The sequence below is a fragment of the Phascolarctos cinereus genome, unplaced genomic scaffold (assembly GCF_003287225.1).
Source record: "Phascolarctos cinereus isolate Bilbo 61053 unplaced genomic scaffold, phaCin_HiC Scaffold_5;HRSCAF=322, whole genome shotgun sequence".
Classification (NCBI taxonomy): domain Eukaryota; kingdom Metazoa; phylum Chordata; class Mammalia; order Diprotodontia; family Phascolarctidae; genus Phascolarctos; species Phascolarctos cinereus.
In genome coordinates this window covers 405,085,498-405,106,945 of record NW_027555958.1, presented here as the reverse complement: position 1 = coordinate 405,106,945, position 21,448 = coordinate 405,085,498, and the positions used below count along the sequence as shown (strand labels likewise).

At 41.7% G+C, this 21,448-nt stretch overlaps 1 protein-coding gene across 1 annotated transcript in view; it reads right to left on the bottom strand.

Moving 5' to 3' along the window:
* The window catches only part of RGS8 (regulator of G protein signaling 8), a 70,109-nt gene that overhangs the window by 15,701 nt on the left and 32,960 nt on the right, over nt 1–21,448 (bottom strand). Inside the window, 2 exon segments of the mRNA XM_020984366.2 lie at nt 15,430–15,494; nt 17,447–17,548. Coding sequence (XP_020840025.1) covers nt 15,430–15,494; nt 17,447–17,548 — 167 coding nt within the window.

Below are 21,448 nucleotides of genomic sequence, written 5' to 3'. Positions count from 1 at the left end.
CTGAGGTAGAAACCAGTTGCTTAGGATCACAGAGCTAGTAAGTATATGAGGCAGGATTCAAACTCAGTTCTTCCTGATTCCAAATCCAGTACTCAATCCACTAAGCCACTAGAAGAAAAGATGGTCTGGTTGAAATGGACAGTCAAAATACTCTAGTGGTATCCTCTCAATGTCAAGAGAAAGTGAGAAAGACCTCCAACACATTGGTAGACTGCCTTGTTACAAGTGATGGTGGGGCGTGGACGGGCATCACAGAGAATTGGTAAGAATGGATGGGCTGTGTGATGCATACCATCGAGATATGGATCCATGAAACCATAGGTCCCTTTGAATATTTGAGCCTGTGTTTATGTCCCTTTAGACATAGTGGAAAATAGAGAAATAGTAAAAGGGTGGAAGGGAGATGAGGAAAGATAGGAGCAGTACTTGTGATGGTGGTGGGACCAGACTTTGCAGGCTAATAAAATCCTCTTCAGACATGGGGTTGTGAGCAATATTTCTACAAGACTAAATGAGAGCCTGCGGAATTTAGAATGGTGCATTCCTAAGAACCATTTGACATCTCTGTGTTTAAGACATTGACCAAAAGCTGAGAAAACAGAAAGCTATTTAATAGAAGCACAGCAACTTCTCCAAAGGCTCCCAGAGAGGCAAGAGTGTTAAAGGAGAGCCAGGTGTAGAACACAAGTATGTGATTCACTGGAGGATACAGACACTTGGGTCATGGTTGGGAAGAAGGTCAAGACAACTGTTGAGGGAAGCTCTCCAACTTGAATTCTGAAGAAATCAACAGGAGTTGGGATAATTAAAGATCTAAAGGTCATGATTAAAATATTTGAAAGATTTCTCAACAATTAAAATCGTCACCAAATCAATCAACAAGCATTTATTAACTGCTTACTGTGACAGCACTGGGCTAAGCACTGGGGCTAAGAAGACAAAACAAGAATAGTCCCTGCCCTCAAGAAGCTTCCATTCTAACAGGAAAAACAACATGCGCAAATCAGAACATACAAAAGGAATACAGGGTAGGATACAGGAATGCAGGAGATACAGGTAGAGGAAATGTCACTAGCAGCCAGAGGAACCAGGAAAGGCTGCCTGGAATGGAGGGAATCTAAAAGTTTTCAGAGGGGAAAGACAGCACATGGAAAGGGAGGTGGAGTGGGCTCGAGAAGCAGCAAGAAAACCAGAATGGCTAGATTATAGAGGCGACTAAGAAAGCAAGATTAGAATTAGAAAGGGGACTGGCAGTAGAGAGCTTTGAATGCAAAACAAAGAACTTTATCTTTAATCTTGGAGCTAAGAGGAGTTATTTAGAGATGGCAATTAAGAGATTACTGATTGGGGCAGCTAGGTGGTGCAGTGGATAGAGCACTGGCCCTGGAGCCAGAAGGACTTGAATTCAAATCCCAACCTTGGATATTCAGTAGCTGTGTGACCCTGGGCAAGTCACTTAACCCCATTGCCTCAAAAAAGAAAAGAAAAGAAAAGAAAAGAAAAACACAAGAGAGAAAGATCAGTGATGATTTTGGAGAAGGCAATTGAAGCTGAATTATGAGGTCAGTAGCCACATCGCAGAGGGTTTAGGATCGGGGGGAGGAAATAGAATATTGGTGTCCCCATTCGTCAAAGCTTCTTTGGGGGAAAGCAAGCCAGTTAATAATTACAAATGCAATAGGTCTTTCTTATGGAAGAATTTTAAGGGCAGGAGCTTAACTTTGGACACCTAAAGAGACATAAAGAGTGGGGCAAGGGAAGAGGGCATACGAATACTGCCACAATGCTATCCATGAAGCTGTACATAATCCTGTGCAAAAGACAATGTCACAGCCAGATCTATGGAGGGACAGGGACCAGCCAAGGCCAATCCTGGTGAGAAGTCCTCCCAGAAGGAGGAGAAGGGAGATCGGTAATCATACAAGAGGAGCCCTGCAGACCGGGTGCCCAGGTTTTGTCAAGCCAGGCCTGGGTCATAGTCCTGGCTCTGCCAATAAATAGCTGTGTGGCCCTGAGGAAGCCACTTCCCATCTCTGGGGCTAAGTTTCTTCATCTAATCTCTACATGACATGCAGGTATTTAAGGTCTGTCATGAAGAAGAGACAAGAGATTCTAAGCTTGGTCCCCTGGGGCAGAACCAGGAAATACATTTACATCACAAAGAGGTAGATTTTTATCTCAACATAAGGAAACATTTGCTGAAAAGTACAACTGTCTAAAATTACAATAAATTCCCCCAGGAAGTAGTGAGTTTCCCATCACTGGAGGTCTTTAAGAAGGAGCTGGAAGTCTGTCAGTATATGCTGTCTTGCTCTAGGGTCCCGCTGTTTCAGAAAAACCAAATCTCATTCAAAAGCAGTGCCTTCCCTGATTCCACTCACCGCTGCCATTACTGCCACCACTGTCAAAATTACTTTGCATTTCTTTTACCTGTTTTGTCTTTACTCATCTATACACATATTATTCTTGTTGTTATTTGTCCTTCGTTTTCAAAGAGGACCAATGACATTACAGGATAATGTCTTGACTCAAGTGTAAATTGGATTTAAGTGAGGCAGAGTTGCACAAAGTTGTAAGCCTCACTTTCTCTTCCAGAGTCATACAAGACCAAGACAAAAAGTCAAGATGACTGGTGATGGCCCAGGACGCAGTAAATGAACTTGGAGTCTTTGATGTCTGACCAAGCTCTAAGCTCTCCACAGAGTCTGCTTCAGCTGCCTTCATGGCCATTGAAACAAACTGTTCTCGTCCGTGCCCATTCCACCAAGGGAAGTCTTCACATGCTTGAGCCTAACATGCCGCCTAACTCACTAATGGTTCTGAGGCCTATAGGCTTCCCTCAACTTGCTTTAACCTGGTATATATTATATCCTCTCAATAGAATGTAAGCTCCTTGAGGTCAGGAGTCATTTTGTTTTTGTTTTTATACCCTCTACACCTAGCACAAGTACCTCATAACTGTCTGTTGAATTGAATTATTCTCTAAAAAAGCAGAAATATGTGCTTGTGGAGGTTCTATCCCTTTAAGATTTTATCAAATGGTCTTTTCAGGTCCATTCATATAGATGTAGGGAATAATCAATTGAACAGCAAGTAATGGAAATACAAAGAAAAGAAAAGAAATACACACACACACACACACACACACATATATATATATACACACACACACACACATATATATACACACACACATATACATACACATACACACACATATACATACACATACACATATACACATACACATACACATACACATACACATACACATACACATACACATACACATACACATACACATACATATACATATACATATACATATACATATACATATACATATACATATACATATGCATATTCCCTGCCTTCAAGGAGCCTACTTTGAGCAAACTAGGTGGCTTAGTTGTTAAAGAACAAGGACTAGGCTTAGAGTCAGGGAGACCTGAGTTCAAATGCCACCTTAGACACTTATTTGCTGGGTGACCCTGGGTAAGTCACTTCATCTCTATTTGCCTCAGATTCCTCAACTGTAAAATAAGGAATAGAACCTTCTTCCAAGAATTGTTATGAGGATGAAATGAGATAATTCAAAGCTCTTGGTAAGGAGCCCAATACATACTTGGTGCTATATAAATGTCAGCTATCATTAGTAGCAGTAGTAGTAGTAGTAGTAGTAGTAGTAGTAGTAGTAGTAGTAGTAGTAGTAGTCGTATATTCTAATGCAGAAGATAGAAGTGTATAAATAGGAACATATGAAAAACCATACAGGGGCAGCTAGGTGGAGCAGTGGACCGTGGAGTCAGGAGGACCTGAGTTTGAATCCAACCTCAGACACATAACACTCACTAGCTGTGTGACTCTGGGCAAGTCACTTAACCCCAATTGCTTCACTAAAAAAAAAAACCACCATGCAGACCAGATGTAAGGTAATTTAAAAGGGAAAAGTACTAGCAGCTCGGAGATTCAGAACAAAAACCACATGTTGCCCTGCACGGATGTCACTCTAATAGCAATAGTCAAAAGGCAGTCTGTAGAAATGGCAGAAGGGGCTGTGTGCCCATGAGCAAGTCATTGGCGTTCTCAGCACTTTGGGAACTCCGTAAGACAATAAGCTGCAGATGCATTGCTGCTCTGCATCAGTGGAATGATTTCCCAAGCTAGGAGTCCCCATACTGATGAAATTAGAGATCGGAACCAAAAAATGTATTTTTATATATTGAAATATTTAATTATGTGACAGGATCATAGCTTTACAGTTGGAAGGGCCTTAGAGAACATGCAATCGAACTCCTTCATCTTCTGAACAAAGAAACTGAGACTCAGAGAGATTAAGGGACTTGCCCAGGGTCACCCTGCTAGTGTTTGACGTAGGATTTTAACCCAGGGCTTCCTGACTCCAAATCCACTATACCATGCTACCTTTACATAATATATACATATATATATATATATATACACATATATATACATACATATATATATATATACACATATATATACATACATATATATATATATACACATATATATACATAATATATACATATATATAAACACATATGTATGTGTACTGTGTGTATATAAGCATCTCTTTCTCTCTCTACATATATATATGTATATATACATATATACTTTACTGTTGTGCAGTCATTTCAGTCATGTCTGACTCTTTGTGACCCCATTTGGGGTTTTCTTGGCAAAGATACTGGATTGACTTGTTATTTCCTTCTCCAGCTCATTTTACAGATGAAGAAACTGAGGCAGAGTGAAGGGACTTGCTCAGGGTCACACAACCAGTAAGTACCTGAAGCCAGATTGGAACTCAAGACAATGAATGTTCCTGACTCCAGGGCTGGCACTCTATCTACTGTACCACCTAGCGCCACATATATACTGTATATACATATGAACTATATGTGTGTGTATATATATGTATGTATGTATATCTGTGTATTTGTATGTATATCTACTTATAACGTACACACACATAGAGTGAGGTTTTTTCATCATGTGCCGCCTACATGTGAACTCAATAACTGTCTGCCTTGCCTACTGTCAGTCCTGGTTCTTGATGGGCACCAGGCAAATAAAGTGCTAGGAACTCAGATGAATGCAAGATGACAAATGCAAAAAACTCAGCTTGCGTTTTTTTTTAAAGTCATCTGTTAAGCAGATGTTGGACAGAACCCATAGCCCAAGTCCAAGGCCGCCACTGTATGGGAGGAATTGAGATCAAGGGATTGACGTGGTCCATTGAGCATGGGAGAAAGGCAATCTTATAAGCCCATCTGTACAGCCTCAACCCAAAATTCTGGAGTTTGTGATGCCTAGGACAGGGACCAGACTGAAGTTTAACTTTATACCACTCGGTACACTGTACTCAGGGTCCTGGAGAGAATGAGTTATTTTCTTAAGCACTGTGAAGGTGCCTTTAATTGGCAGGGATCAAAGCACTAATTAGGCATCATTCTTTCCTGCCCATTTAGGGGAAGGTCTCTAGAGGACTGATAGTTTGAGCCTGTGTGTGCACGCATCCATAAATGTGTGTACACACCCATCTGTATGTGTGCACACACATGTGCTCAAAGAAGACTTAAATTGGCAGTCACTTTCTTGAGCCACAGAACTGTAAAGGAACGTTCAAGGTCATTTAGCCCAGATCCTTCATTTTGCGGATGATGAAAGAGGCTCCAGGGAGAGAAACAGAATCATTGAGGGAGCTGAAGCCTGCACACAACTCTTGAGATGCAGAAAAAACAGCCCTGTAAATTAAAGCCTGCCCAAGGTCCCCCGGCTAATTTGCCTTGGACATAGGACTAGTCCCAAGGCTTCCGGCTGCTGGGTCACTGTCTCCCATGTTCCCAGTCAAAAGGAGGAGGCTACATTTGGGAAACAGTAGCAAAGCCAAAGATTTCTGTGAAAGGTCTACTGAGTACTCTCCCCTCAACCTCTTTAGCAAGAGGGAATAATTATGAAGCCTCATATTGATAAGTGAGAAGCAACATGGCTTATGGGAGAGGGGGTCAACATTGAAAGACCTGGGTTCAAATTCTGACTTTATGGACAAGTCATTCAATGTCTAAGGAACTCTAGCAGCTCCCTAAGATTATAAGCTGCAGAACAGTCACAAGTCTGCATTGATAGAGGGAGTTTCTTTGCTGGTAGTTCCCTATGCTAATAAAATCACAGGCAGCTAGATGAGGTGGGGGTAGAGCACTGAACCTGGAGTCAGAAAGATTTGGGTTCAAATCCAGCCTTTAGACACTTAACCAGCTGTGTAACACTGGGCAAGTCACTTAAGCGCTGCCTGCCTCAGTTTCCTCATCTGTAAAATGGGGATAAAAATAGAACCTACATCTCAGGCTGTTATGAAGAGAAAATGAGATGATATTTGTAAAGCTCTTTCAAACCCTGAAGCACTCTATATATGCTAGCTGTAATTTTTTTAAAGTATACTACTCACAATTATATGATTAAAGATTTAGAGGTGGAGGGGCCTGGAATAGATGACCTCTGAGGATTTCTTCCAGCTCTGAATCTCTGATTCTACACTCTTCCAAAGCAATAGCATACAATAGTGTAAGATAATAATATATAATACAATAATAGAACAGCCATAACTAGGCATTTTGGTACCTGGAGCAAGTAACACAAATCAACTCTGTGATTCATGATATAAAAATAACACAAGTAATTAAGACAGATCTAGTTGAGTAATAAAAGTTATGATAGTGCCTCAAAGATGGGTGTCAGCAACACCACCGGTAATCTGATAGCTTCCCATTCAACAATGATTCTTCATAACTAGGCTTTCTGCTCCTGTTAGTAACTGGACACTTTCCTACCAGCTGAAGGAGGCGTATGTTAAATGTTCGTGCTCTTGAATCTCTGTGCCCAAGGGCATAGTTCCCTTGCCCTAGTTATGGTTCTGAATGTTATATACATAGAACCTGTCACAAATGAGTTAGTTGGCATTAAAGGGATCTCTCTTCTCTTTTTAGATTCTTTCCCTTGACAATATCATTTACCTCTCAAACTTCAACTAGACATATCTAGGTGGTTGTTGCTTGTCCTTTGTTTTCCAAGAGGACCAATGACATCACAAGCGATGTCTTGACTTGCTGGGGAATTGGATTTAAGCGAAGCAGAGTTGTGCAAAGTCATCAGCCTCTACCAGATGACTCAAAAACCAATTCCTCCAGTCTGGACCTCTCTTCTGAACTCTTCTCAAACTGACTACAGAATATCTTTACTTGCATATGAATATGATTCCTCTACCTTCATTTCCTCAAGTTCAAATATCCCAATATCTTGCTTTCTCTCTAAACCTGCTCCCCTTTAGCCTTCACTATTTCTGTCTTTCACTCAATGATACTTTTGTTTACATTCCTCCTTGATGCCTTCCCTCACCCCTCCAACTCTTTGCCTGCTGAATTTCTGTCTTTTAAATTTTAATTCAAATATCATCATCTCCTCCATGGGGCATTGGCCAAGTCCTTTAACCTTCCTGAGCCTCAGTTTCCTCATCTGTCAAATAAAATTCTGCTATATTCAACCCATGGTGCAGCAAGGTAAATAAGAGTGTTGAACTTGCCGTCAGAAAAACAGGTTCAAATCCTGCCTCAGATGCTCATTAGCTGTGTGACCTTGGATGAGTCATGGAATCTTAACTAGCTTCAGTTTCTCTCTTTTGTAAAATGTTGCTAATATTCAAACTGAGGCAAATAGGGTTAAGCAATTTGCCCAAGGTCACACAGCTAAGTAAATGCTGCAGCTGGAGCCAGGAAGACTCATCTTTCTGAGTTCAAATCTGGCCTCAGACATAACTGAAAACAACTGAACCACAACAAAAATGCCAGAATGATGTTATGGACAGTGAGTGGGCTTTAACGTCAGGAATACCTGGGTTAGATTCCCTTCTGATTTATGCTGGCTGTGTGACCTTGGCGGGGAGGGGGGAGTCACTCAACCTCCCTATTACATCCCAATGGTATCAAACTCACATAGAAAAGGGGGTCACTAAATTGTGCATAAGGATCCTTGAGGGCAGCATATTAACTTAGAAAACCACATATTAACATTACATTTTAATATTATTAATCTTATAATAAATAATTCATGTTATGTATACATTATACATGGAGAAGGAAATGGCAAACCATTCTAGTATCTCTGCCAAGAAAGCCCCAAATGGGGTCATGAAGAATTGGACAGACTAAAAGCGACTAAACAACATTATACATACAATACATAGTACCATACAATACTATGTATTAACATTATCTTGTGGTTTTATTTACTTTGCTAACTATTTCCCAATTATATTGCATCTGGTTCGGGCTGCACCGGGGATCACAACACTCCCCAAAGACTCTAAGTTGTAGAGAAGGTATAGACCTACAGTGGTAGAGTTTCCTCACCTAGGAAATCTCTATACCAGTGAAATCAAGTCCAGTCTTTATCTCCACCTCAAAGTAAGGATTAATTTGTTTTAAATGTCTGTGAATTAGTTTGTGTTTATTGGAGATGGGCTCCATGTAAATGTAAAAAGTGTTTTGTCTGTAACACTCCAGTGATTCAGCATTCTCTGGTTGAAGCAAAAACAGGTCAACACAGCACCTGAATGGGAGGAGGCAGAGATATGTGAAGGGAGATAGATGTCCTCCATGTATGGAAATCCTGGGTGATGGAAGTAAGGGGGTGTGGGGGCAGGGGAGGGCAGAGAGGAGAATAAGTGTCACTTTATAATTCATATGGATCTACGTCCTTATTTCTCTGGGGAGGTGGAGGGGAAGGTCTGAGAAGGAAGAGAGTTAAAAACAGACTATCCTACTGGAAGCTGGACAAATAACAAACCATGTGTTCAAACCTCGTGAGGAATACAAGCTGAAGATGCACTACTGCATGCCTGTCCTCCAGCATCCTGTCAGATAGAATTTCCATCAAGCTCACAGACCAGGGCGAGAGATGCTAGGGCAGAGAGATGTCCTTGTACATTGTACTCACGCATGCAGGAGCACATACACACACACACACACACACACACACACACACATTCCCCTCCCTCCAATGCAGATGCACAGTTGATGCAACATGTGCCTATAAACACAGTCCCTCTCCTCTGGTGCAGACACATATATGCGTACACACACACACACACACACACACCCTTGAGCAAAAGTTCTGAGCTTCAATCCTGCAGAAACCAGGTATAGACTCTCACTAGACTGAAATGAAAAAAAGATGCCAAGTGACAGACACTCAAGTCACTTTTTTGTCTACTGATGTATCAAGGACCACCACCTGGGAGAGAATACAGCCTCAGAACTCCATGGCATCTTTTCCAATTGTCACCTCAGTATTAGCTTTGAGTAAAAAAGAAAGGCAGGTTGTGGTCGTAGGTGGCAGATAGCTAGACTCAGAGTCAGCAAGACCTGGGTTCAAGCCCTGCCTCTGATACCTACTGGCTGGGTGACTCAGGCCAAATCATCTCACTTGTCCATTCTCTAGGCAACACCCTGAGACAAGCCATAGAGGAGGAGCCAACCTGAATTGGTAGAGGGAGCTTCCTCATCCCAGAGGTCCAGTCCCTACCCCTAAAAAAGAAAAGAGTCCATTTTTTGTTTCCCCCTTAGGAAGAGTCTATCTGCCTTCCCCACTAATTCCATACTAGTATTTTCTCTTCAACTGCTTTTTTAAATAAAGAAAATCCATGTCTATTTTTAATAAAACTGCTCCCAAATGTCATTCCATTTTTCAAACCACTTAATCCTAAAGTTTTAGAGATCACAAAGGTTTTTCTTTATCACAGGGTATGAATCAATTAAATCTCTCAATCTAATATTACCCAAGAAAGACAGAAGGTTGTGCTAACATGGAGCCCTTAACCCTCCTTCTGGACACCTCCCCCATCTCAGCTTGGATATATTTTTTCCATAACCCTGCAAGCAGCCAGGCTGAATCAGACTCCTTCCCCACACCCCGGAAGTGGTTGTCTGTTGGTTCCTGAAGGCAGAACAATGAGCATGTGGGTAACCAAAATCATGGCCTCACAGAACACTTCGGCTGGCAGGGGCCTTAGAGAAGACCACCTAGTGACAAAGTTGAAAAATCAGAGGAGAACAGGCCTCAGCAGCCCTCTAATCCAACCAATACACCGAAGGGATCCTTATAATAACATACCTGAAAAGCGGTCATAGAGCCTCTGGTAGGAGACCTCTGAGGAGGGTTACCGCTGGTGACCTAGTCCACTTTAGGACAGCTCCTGGTGACCTCATCCATTTTAGGATAGCCCACTAGGAGTTTTTGTTGATATCAAGTATAAAGCTGAACCTTTTTCAACTTCTACCCACCGTTCCTGGTTCTGCCCTCTGGGACCAAACTAAACAGACCCAACATCTCCTCCACAGGACGATGGTTCAAATACTTGAACACGGTTACTACATGTTCCATGAGTATCCAGGCTAAATAGCCATCATTCCTTGAAATGATCTTCATCTCCAATTCTGAATCAAATAAGATAGTGTTTGTGAAGCATTCAGCACAGGACTAGATACATAGTAGCTGTTTAATAAATGCTTATTTTAAAAAATTATATGACTTATTCTGAAAGCCCCCTCCTGGTTGTCCTCCTCTGAAGACCCTCTAGCTTATCAATGTCTTTCTTAACCCACAGTACTCAAGGACTGAACACAATACTGATGATGGCAGAGCTGTGAGACTAGCACCTCTCTGTTCCTGCAAGTTATGCACCAATTCATTCAGCCCAAGATCATGTTGTTGTTTTTTATATTGATGTTACACATATTTTATATATATTACACATATTTTTTATATTGATGCTACAAACCCTAAAATGCCCAGATAGTTTTCAGAACCATTGTTGTCTAACTACACCTTTCCTATCTTATGCTTATGACGTTGACTGTACCCAAGTACAACACTTGACATTTACCCCTATTGAATTTCATCTTCTTAGACTGAGCCCAGTGCTCCAGTCTTTTGAGAGCCTTTTGGATCCATCCCTCCCAGCTTTGCGTCATCTGAAAATCTGTTTATCCAAGTCACTGGCAAAAATATTAAACAGCATAAGGCCAAGCATAGAAACCCTGGGTACTTCATGATGACCTCCTGTTATGCTAGCATAGAACCATTAACAACAATTCTTTGAGTCCTAATGATCTCTCCTATTCTGAATTCATCTGATTGTACTATCATCTTATCTATAGCTCTCCATCTTCTCCATAGGGATAGTATGAGAATTGTCAGCCTTCCTCACTCTAAGAAGAAACTGAGGCCAAGAGGTCCAATGACTTGTCCAAAGTCAAACATCTAATCAGTAGCAGAGCCTCAACCTAATGCCTAATGCAGTAGGCTATAGTCTAGTGGTGAAGGCAGATTCCCTCCCAATTTAAGTGCTCAAAATTACAGAAGGTAGATGAAATGTGAGGGGTAATGAAGTGGCAGAGATGAATGGTATGACTGAAAGACCAGTGGGCTAAGTACCAATATGACTTTAGCCCACTTAACCTGTTTGGGCCTCCTTTTTATCTTCTGTTAAGAGAGGATATTGGACTAGATCAAGAGTTCTTAAACTATAGTCTAGGGGCCCTTGGAGGTGCCCAAGAACCTTTCATGGGGTCCACCAAGTCAAGACTATTTTCATAATAATAATAATACAGTAAATATTTACAGATGTAACCCACATAAAAAGGCAGCTGGATGGCTAGTGGATAGAGCCCTGGGCTTGGAATCAGGAAGACTCATCTTCTTGAGTTCAAATTGGCCTCAGATACTTACTATGTGATCCTGAGTGAGTCACTTAACTCTGTTCGCCTCAGTTTCCTCGTCTATAAGATGAGCTGGAGAAAAAAATGGCCAACAACTCCAGTATCTCTGCCAAGAAAACCCCAAATAGGGTCACAAAGACTCACACATGACTGAAATGACACACCAACAAACCCAAGTAAACAAAAGCTCATATTTTTTAGCATGTAAAGGGATCCTAGGACCAAAAGTGATGATCTCTAAGATTCCTTCCAGCTCTAATAATCTATCATTCTATGTTCTTTTTAAAGGTGGGAGTTGAAGGAAGGGCAGAATAGAAACATGGTCATTTGGTGTTATGCTTCAAGAAAACTCAGAGACTGTTTATTTCTTTTAATCTTCCCTGGTTGCAGAGAATTACCAAGGAATAGCTCATGGAAACTCAATACATTCCTCCGGGACCCAACCATTCAACGCACTCTCCTTTTCTTCATTTTTAGGACATATTTTGTTGTCTTAATTGAAAGCCCTACACGCTTCTGATCAACGGCTGTCCCTCCTAAGAGACTATTGTATCCTAGGTCCCTTTGGAAAAGCTTAATCAGCACTAATTAAGTCACCATCCTAACCCAAATTAATTAGATTTTTAAAATGTTGCCAACACCCATCAAGGTTAAAATAGGCTCAGACATCTCCTTAGACCTCACGCTGGACCTTATAAAATCACACTTAGAAGATACCTGAGAGGTCAGCTCTAGCCAAAGCTCTGAAAAATGACTTCTGAAATTCTACCAATGACTCAAAGCCTCTGAAATTCTGCCAATTACTCAAATAAAGTCGTTTCTCTTCTGAAAGAGACAGACTTAGTTTCCACACAAAGATGAAAAAATAAAACATCGTAGGCTCAGAGATTTAAAACTAGAAGGGACCTCAGAGACCATCTAATCTAATCCCTTCATTTTACAGATGAAAAAACTGAGGCCCAGAGATGGCATGTGACTTGACCAAGGTTGCTTAGGTGATAATAAATCAGACTTACAAAAGAATAACACAGTATTAATAGAAATATGTTTGTTTGTTTGTTTGTTTGTTTGTTTGTTTGTTTAACTTTGAATGGGACCAGTCTGGAATGGTATTTTAAGTTTTCCTTAGCTTAGTCTCCCAACTCTAAGAAGGTCTATATCACTTTGGGCTTTTTTGGAAGGGGCATAGAAAAGTGGGAGAACTAGACTGATAATTATATTTATAGGGAACTATTCATGAACAAACTTCCTGGAACCCAGGTTTTAAAGTCTGGCTCTCTATCCAATCCACTATATTTCATATTTTGCTTCTGAAAACAAAACACAATACTCTAAGACTTTAGTTTAAAACCATTGATGGAAACAACAGAAATGAAAGTCCTTATACCACCAGTACCGAGGTCTTCTAACAAAGCTCCCATGACTAAATGTATCAGCCCATTGTGATAGCCTAATGTTGATCTGGGTAAAAACATCAGTCCATCTGAAGTTCAAAGTAGTTTAATTTATTCTGATAAAGATACTGTTTTGTATTAAATATATAATACCTTCACCTAATATCACCTTGTCTCTACATAGCTCCTTTCTATAGAGGAACTCAAAGCCATCTGAAGGTACTTTCAATAATTCACACCACCTATGAGACAGGAAGGGTGTATTTTTATCTCCATTTCACCAACGAGAAAACAGCCTCAGGGGCATAAATCCAGTGAGTCAACTCTGGAGGCAGCAACAGAAACCAAGTTTCAATATGACCTTGAAACAAATTCATTCCAATGGGGAAAAGAAGAGAAAAATTGGGAATGACACTTGTTTTAGCCCTAATAAGACTCCAGATAATGTAGCCTCCATTAAGAGTAGGAGTAACTGTCAAAGCTGAAGTCCTATTCGGCAAGTTTCTGTACCAACCTTTACAGGATAAACTTGCTGCTTCTGAGAATCCTGTCTCCAACACAAACTGCATCTGCCTTGTATTATTTCTTAGCGCAATTGATAGAAATTTGAACATTTCTCCCACAGGAAACCATTATATTTGCCCAACTTCTTATACAGTATTGCATTCCATTTGTAATTTGTACTTGCAAATTATTTATTGGAAATGGAAATCTATTCAACAAGATCACGGTCAAATAATTTTTAAAGATATACCACTTACATATCCCAATGTCATCAGAAGAACCAGTATGCTTTATAAACTAATAGCTTTACAAAATAGAAAGGTATGGTCAGAGCTTGAGGTGAGGAAAGAAAAAGCGGAGCTGGAATGGTTCCCCACCAATGACAATTGGCCATTGATGATGACCATCCTCAATCCTGACCACTACTATTACTCTACTGTGTGTTTTTGCCACTTTTATATATGCCTTTTTTGGCTTTGTGGGAAGCAGTGGGCATAGCAAAAGCAGAAATAATAGAAACACACTCTTCCTCTAGAAGAATATAAGCTACCTGGGGTCAAAAGTTCCCCAGTGCCTGGCGCATTTAGAAAGGGACCAGACCTGTAATTTCACCAGTTGGCGAAGTCTCAGTGAGGGACTTCCACTATCAATGCCAATTGGATGAAAGAATGGAATAAGCGTTTCTTAAGTGGCTACTGTGTGCTAGGCACAGTGCTAAGGGTTTTGCAAATATTATCTCATTTAATCGGCACCTTATCTGCATCTTGCCATTTTAAGGGTACCAGTGGTACGTTTGAATATTCACCTGTCCCCTGGCCCTCCTCAGTTGTAGGACTTTGTGATGTTTTCCCCTTACCCCCCTGGCTACTTTTCCCTTCGTTTTATGTGTTGTCTTTTCCTCTCCCAGACTGATTTTTTTTAACTAGTAAAAGAGGCCATTCTCTGCCTCATTTCTTACCAAGCCTTAATTTACCTAGCCTCATTTCTTACTATTGCCTCAAACAACCTGAAACCTGGGAAAGACCTTAGCTTAAAAAAGCCAAGGTCTCCCACTGCATCTGTGGCCATCTCCAGTCATCTTGATCTATATCTTGCCACTGGACCCAGATGTCTCTGAAGGAGAGAGTGAAGCTGGCAACTTTGCACAGTCCTGCCTCACTTAAATCCAATTCACTTGCAAGTCATGGCATCACTTTCCTGTGGTCATGGTCCTCTCCAAAAAGGAAGGACAAACAACAACATCTACACTTAAAGTTTTGGGAAATTGCCTGAGGCACTGAGAGTAGAACCTTTCTCTTTCTCCCCACACCCAGTAAGCGTGAAACAAATGCTAATTGAATTCCATTGCCTCCAAGAAGAGAAAAGCAAAACTTTAATTTTGACATAGTTTATGAAACAGAAGGTGGAATTAACACCATCCAAAACAGAGCCCCTGCCCTTGCTTTATCACCTCAAGCATCAGTGGTAGTATTCTATACCATTTGTGTATACCTACTTTATGGATGAGCAAACTGAGGAGCTCTGAAGACTTGGAGAGACTATTGTTTAGATTTACTGTCAATAACTGGGAACCAAAGCCAGGAGCTTTGACCATATAACCCCTCGAATATGAAATCTCAGAGTAAAATCCCTCCCCTGAAAAGTTGTTATAAAGGCTCACTGAGGGCACTAGTTCTTATATTCCTTATGAAAACTGCATCTGAGCCTCAAAATTAGAAGCCCTGGGGTCTACTCACACTTATGGGAGAGGAGCACATCAAATGAATCTGCCCACCTCGTAGCTTCTTCTGTAGATAGCCTCCTGGAACAGAAGAAACAACATTCTGGAATGCTATCCACAAAGCCCACTCCCCCCTCTCCTTTGGCTGGCACAAAATAACACAAAATGGAAACTTGAAATAAATGGATTATTCAATTAATTAATCAAATTAATTAAGTCAAGGGTCTATGACTTTACTTCCACTGGTACCAATCAAAACCCCTCTATGTCTCCAAAGGTGCTTTCTGAAAGCTGACTGAGCCAGGAAGATGGGAGTTTCAGATTTGCCTCTGATACATACTACCTCTGTGATGCCTGCAAAGTTACTTAACCTCTCAGCACTCTAGGCTTCTCTTTACAACTCTAAGTTGGGGAGAAAGGGCCGACCTGCATTGGTAGAAGGAACTTCCTCCCCTAGGAGTTCCCTATAATAATGAAATCACAGGTCTGTTCCCTATTGGGACTATCCCAAGGGCCCCTAAGTTCATCCCCTTTTGGGCAACTTGTCAATGACTCTCTCTGAACTCAGTGAGGTGAGACTTAGAGCAACCTGTTGCAAAACCCACACTCAAAGCCTTTTCGGTTTGATAGCACCTTCCAGACCTTATGCCCTCATTACATTTTCTTCTAGAACTCAGGATCTTCCCTATGCTTGAGGGAGGCATTGGTCAAGAGCTCCAGGGGAGAACAACTTGAAATAACCTGAAGAAATGTCCCCCTTTGCCAACCTAGTGCTTTAGGGGAACTGAAGGAGACATACACTAAAACCTAAAGATTGTATCCAAAAATCTGCCCCTGAACATATGAACACTTTCAAATCAGTTATAGAGCAATGTAGAATCTACTCATGGTGAACATGGGTAGGTTGCAACATATGACCAATGGGGAACCCTGAAAAAGAAAAGTCGAGGATGCCATCAAGGCAATGTATGACCAAAACAGAAGATGGGCTGGGCTGGGCTGGGCTGGGCAGAGCAAAGGATGACAGGTGAGTAGCTGAAGCACTCCACTGGCACCTTTGAAGAATCAGAAAAAAATCAAGAAGGGCCTTCAGCACGTAGGGTGTGCCGAATTAAATAGATTAACATATTTTTATTATTTATTTACTTAATATTTTAAGCAAGTTTCAGTTTCTTAGTTTCAAGGTCCAGGGCTCAGATTTGACACTAACAGGAAGGGGACAATAAAAAGATTCCCTCTCGTCATCTCCCAGTCATTATTTGTGGTGCTTCCCTAAGGGGGAAGAAAGACCAAACAAGATTTTCATTCATTCCTGAGAGAAATAAGTGGTTCCTTCACAAGTGCTCAGAGCTAATATAGTGTTGTTGAAGGGAAAGGGAAAGAGAGAATACAGAGCCTGGAGCACAAAGACATGAATTTCAGTCTTGGTTTAACCACTTACAGTTGTATGACCTTGGGCACATCCCTTAAAACAATAGCTAGCATTTACTTACCACATTAGCACTTTCAGATTTGCAAAGAGCCTTACAAATATTGTCCCATTTGATCCTCACAATAACCTTAGAAGGTAGGTGCCATTATTAGCTCCATTTTACAGATGAGTAAATTAAAACAGATAGAGGTTAAATGATTTGCCCAGGGTCATACAGCTAGTTACATGTCTAAGGCTGTATTTAGACTCAGGTCTTACTGACTCCCAAGTCTTGCACTTTGTCCGCTGGGCCACCTAGCTGTCCCTGAGTCAGTTAACTTACCCGTAAAATGGGGTTAATATTATTTTACTACCTCTCTCACAAAGTTTGGGAAAGGATCAAATGAGATGTTTGTTAAAGCACTTTATTATACAGAAAACACTGCATGAATGAGTTGCTACAAAATGAACTGATTAACAAAGTCACACATCCTTTAGCTGTTTCTTGGGAGTACCATAATTCCGGGGCAGCCTATGCATAACTCTAGCTGGAGCCTGTCTATCCAGGGGTGCCCAGAGACTCTCACAACCGAGTGACTGACACAAGACTGTCCATACTCACTTGAGAGCCCGGTTTGGCTTGTCAGGAAGAATAGCTGTGAAATCACTACATGAATCTGATTTGTGAGACAGACATCCCAGGCGATTCCTCATTCCTTTGTTCCTGCAACCAACAACAGGAGCAGAAGGAAGAGAGAAACTGTAATAAAAATAGTGATCAGCAGAAAGGGTTCCTTGGGGTGCACACAGAAAGCACTGAGAAGCTCACTAGCTCATACAACCACCCCTGAGATTTCAGGAGCAAAAGGGAAGGAGCCAGAAAGATCAGCAGCAGCATTATCTGACTACCTGAATACGTAACAGGTACCTTTCCCCTGGAGATCGAGTGCTTTTTAAAACTTCTACAGAAAACTGGTGGTAAGTCAGTCAATGAAGGTCATTAGCTCTGAAGACTTTCTAAATCAGGTTTCCCCATTGGGAAAGGAGCTACAGTGATGTCAAAATAACAATCTGCATCTTTCCCTCCCTACAGAAGGTCAGAGTAAGCAACTATTCCTCATTGTAAAAAGGCCCATGAAGCCCAAGGAAGGGCAGAGCAACATCAAGCCTTATCAATTACCATTGTCTACACTGAAGAGACACACAGAGCATGGCAATGAAGGCTTAAAATAGTGGCAATGAGGGCTCAAGATGGTATGGAGTTGAGCAGAATGAGGAAGTCCTCTGTGATTATGACTAGTGATGGGGCTATTATTAAAATCCCTCATCAGACCAACATCTCCTGATTATGTTAGAACTAAAAACCAGTAGAGGTTAAAGAGGGGAGGGAAGCAATAGCAATTAATGCATTCAGCAGTTAGGATCCTATTTACAACTCCAATCATTTCATTAACTAAGTTCTCTGCCTTCATTAACATCACTTGGTGCAAATCAAAATAGTAACACATTTTAATCTCAACAGCTCACCTATCACTTGCATTTATTAGCAAGGACCTGGCCCCAGTCAATATTTTCACATGTAACTGATGCGCAAACTCACATGCTCCATTGGTATCTTTGGGTTGCTAGGAAGGTATCAAGGAAGATACCCGGAACGTTGGGTAGAACCTCTATCATGAACTTATGGAGGACACAGATGAGACTCACAGAGTATGGGGAGGCCTCAGTGGGTTCTGATTTATACTGTTGGAGGGAATTCTCACATCAGTGAGCTCACAGATTCATTTGAGTGTTTAAGGGTAATTACGATCAAACCATAGGACATTTAAGCTGACTCTAGAGGAGGAATAGTATAATTGATGGAATGGAATGCTGGATTCACAGTTAGGAAGACCTGTGTTCAAATTCTGACTACGACACTTATTGGTATGTGACTATGAGGCAAGTCACTTAACTACTCTGACCCTTGATTGTAAAATGGATAATAAAACACCTTCGTCCGCAGGGTTTTTGTGAGGGTCAAACAAGGTAATGCATGTAAAGGGTTTTGCAAACTTTAAAGCACTACATAAAAATGAGCTACTATTATTCATTATAATACCATCTAATGAATAGTTTTGCTCATTGCTCTTCCCTCCTGGACACTTTAGCACTTTCTGGTCTCTTACGGCCCTTGTTGTACATTACTATAAGGCTGGAAAGCCAAAAAGTGCAAGAAAGATTCTCATTAGTGGGCCACGTATTATCACCCTCCCCCAAAGAGACAAAATCTCAAGCTCACTTTCATGCCACTTTCATATATTCAGAAATTTTATTTCATTTATAAGGGAAGTTATTATTATTGCAAAGCAATAATCCTGGAGGACAAGGGAGGTTCTGGAACAGTGGTCTTTCAAGTCTTCTCTTTCCCTATCTATTGGTCCCAGTGACTTCCCACCCTGTGGCCCAGAAAGACCCTCTTCTCTAGCCTTGCTCTGCTTCGCTGCATCCAAGAGAGGCTAGTTGCAATGGAAGCACATTTCTCTGCCACATTCTATCTCTTCATAATCATTTCAGGTCCAGAACATTTGAGTCTCCATTAAGGCTACCCCCTCCAATAGACAGTTAGGGATGCATGTCCTGTCCTCCCACCACTTCCCTCAGTTCCCATTACTTAGCCATTTCTTTCATAGCTCTTTAAATATCGACCATAATAGTTCTCTTTCCCCTCTAATGTAAGTACCAGGGCATAGCCACTTGCTGTTACAGATGGCTAGGACTTTTGGTAGCATGAGTCTTGCATGGATAACAAAGCATTCAAAATGACTAATTAAGGGCTCTCAGGTCGTCAAATTTAGTGAGTCCAAGTAAAAACTGTCACGAGTTATTCTATAAGCCAGGGACCTAGCCTTCAGTAACTCACCACATCCACTCTGAGCTTCAGAATCTTAAAAGCATGACATGGAGTTGAATAACTGCTCCCTTGGAGTCATTTCCAGTGATTCTAAGATGAAAAGTTATGTACTGGGTTTGAATCCAAGCTGTTCCACTTCTTAAAGGTGAAACCACCTTGCTAAGCCTCAGTTTTCCTCCTCAATAAAATGGATATACTACTTGTACTACCTATCTCAAAAGGTGAGGAGAGGCTGGGACAGGAATTTGAGCAAATCATAATTTGCAAATCTATATGGGCTAATTGGCAAGGCCCTGCAGGGTATAGTATTACCTGTGTCAGAAACCACCTTGGGGCCCTTAGGCAGCAACTTTCCCTGATGGTACTCTGAGAATGAACAAGTCTTATTTTCTTTCTAGGCTAGGTCAAGCCTCAGGTTGTATATGACCTGTTTAGTTCAAGTGGAAGAAATTGGAAATAACAGGAGAATGGAGGGCCAAAGAGCAGCATTAGGTTTATTGTAGCCTGAAGGGCTTGGAGAAAACCAGCTTGTTCTATTTCCTAAAGCAGCTGTCCTGGCCAACACTATGGGAGTCTTCCAATTAACTAAAAAACGTAATAAGAACAAATAACTGACCACAGTTCCTTGGGCTCCCATCCTCATGCCTGCCAGTCATCTGCAGCATGGGAGCGTACCTGACAGCCACAAGGTGTGGGACTAAAGAATCCCCTACCTGGAGCAGAGGACATTGTACAAAATCACAATCCCAATAAGGGGACATACAAGGCAAAGCAGTGCAGGGGAAGCAGAGAAAGCTTGAGTGGGGCAGAAGCGCAGGAGAGGGCAGGAGGGGAGGAAGAAAGGAAAGGAGGTGGGGCAAAAATGCACGTCATGGTTCAGTTACCTCCGTGGCATCAGTAAGGCCGCCATACAGGCATCCGGCTACAGGCAACCCTTTAATTGGCTGGCTTGCAGGGCCCTCAAGGCAGGAGGTAAGACTGCGGGGAGGAGGGGTTTGCCCTTTCACGTCCTCTCACCTAAAATCAAAGAATCCTAGGTAAAAGAGGGGGCCTAGGCCCTCTCAAACCCCTTCATTCCCTCTCCTCTCAGGTAGGGTTTGGGCCCAGGCCATCCAGGCACGGGGGGGGGGGGCGGGGAAGGGGGGAATGTCAATGTGTCCTCAGCCAAGTGGGCCCACCCAGGGTTGTGCTGTCCAAAATAAGCCAAGTGGACTCAGATTGCTTTAAGATTGGCCAGGAGTTGCTGTTTCCCAAGCTACCGGCCATCATTTAAAGGAAAGTGGGACATATGGCCCAAGGGAAGGACTGAGCTGGCAGTCCCCAAAACGCTGTTCTCTCTTCTTTCCAAGGGCAAAACTGAGGTGACTAATGGGTGAGGCAAATCTACATTGATGATGCCTGGCTGACCCTTTCTCCACCCTGCCCTCCAACAGATCCAAAATGGTGTGCTTGGATGGCATTCTGTTCTTATTGCTCCTTCTCCAAGTTAGTCTATGATGGCAGAACACAGCTCAGGGAGGGTATGAGTAGGAAGAAGGCTGGAAAAACTCCAAGGAAGTCTTTTCAGGTGCTAGCAACCCACCAGCTATCTCCTTCGCAAGGCTACAAACAGAGCCAGGATTAAGGGGAGACAGATAGGCAAAGGTCTAGAGCACAACACAAGAGGGGCTTGACAAGGGATGCTTCTTAATATTGGTTTTTATAAATGCTAAATTTTTACAGCCAGAAAAT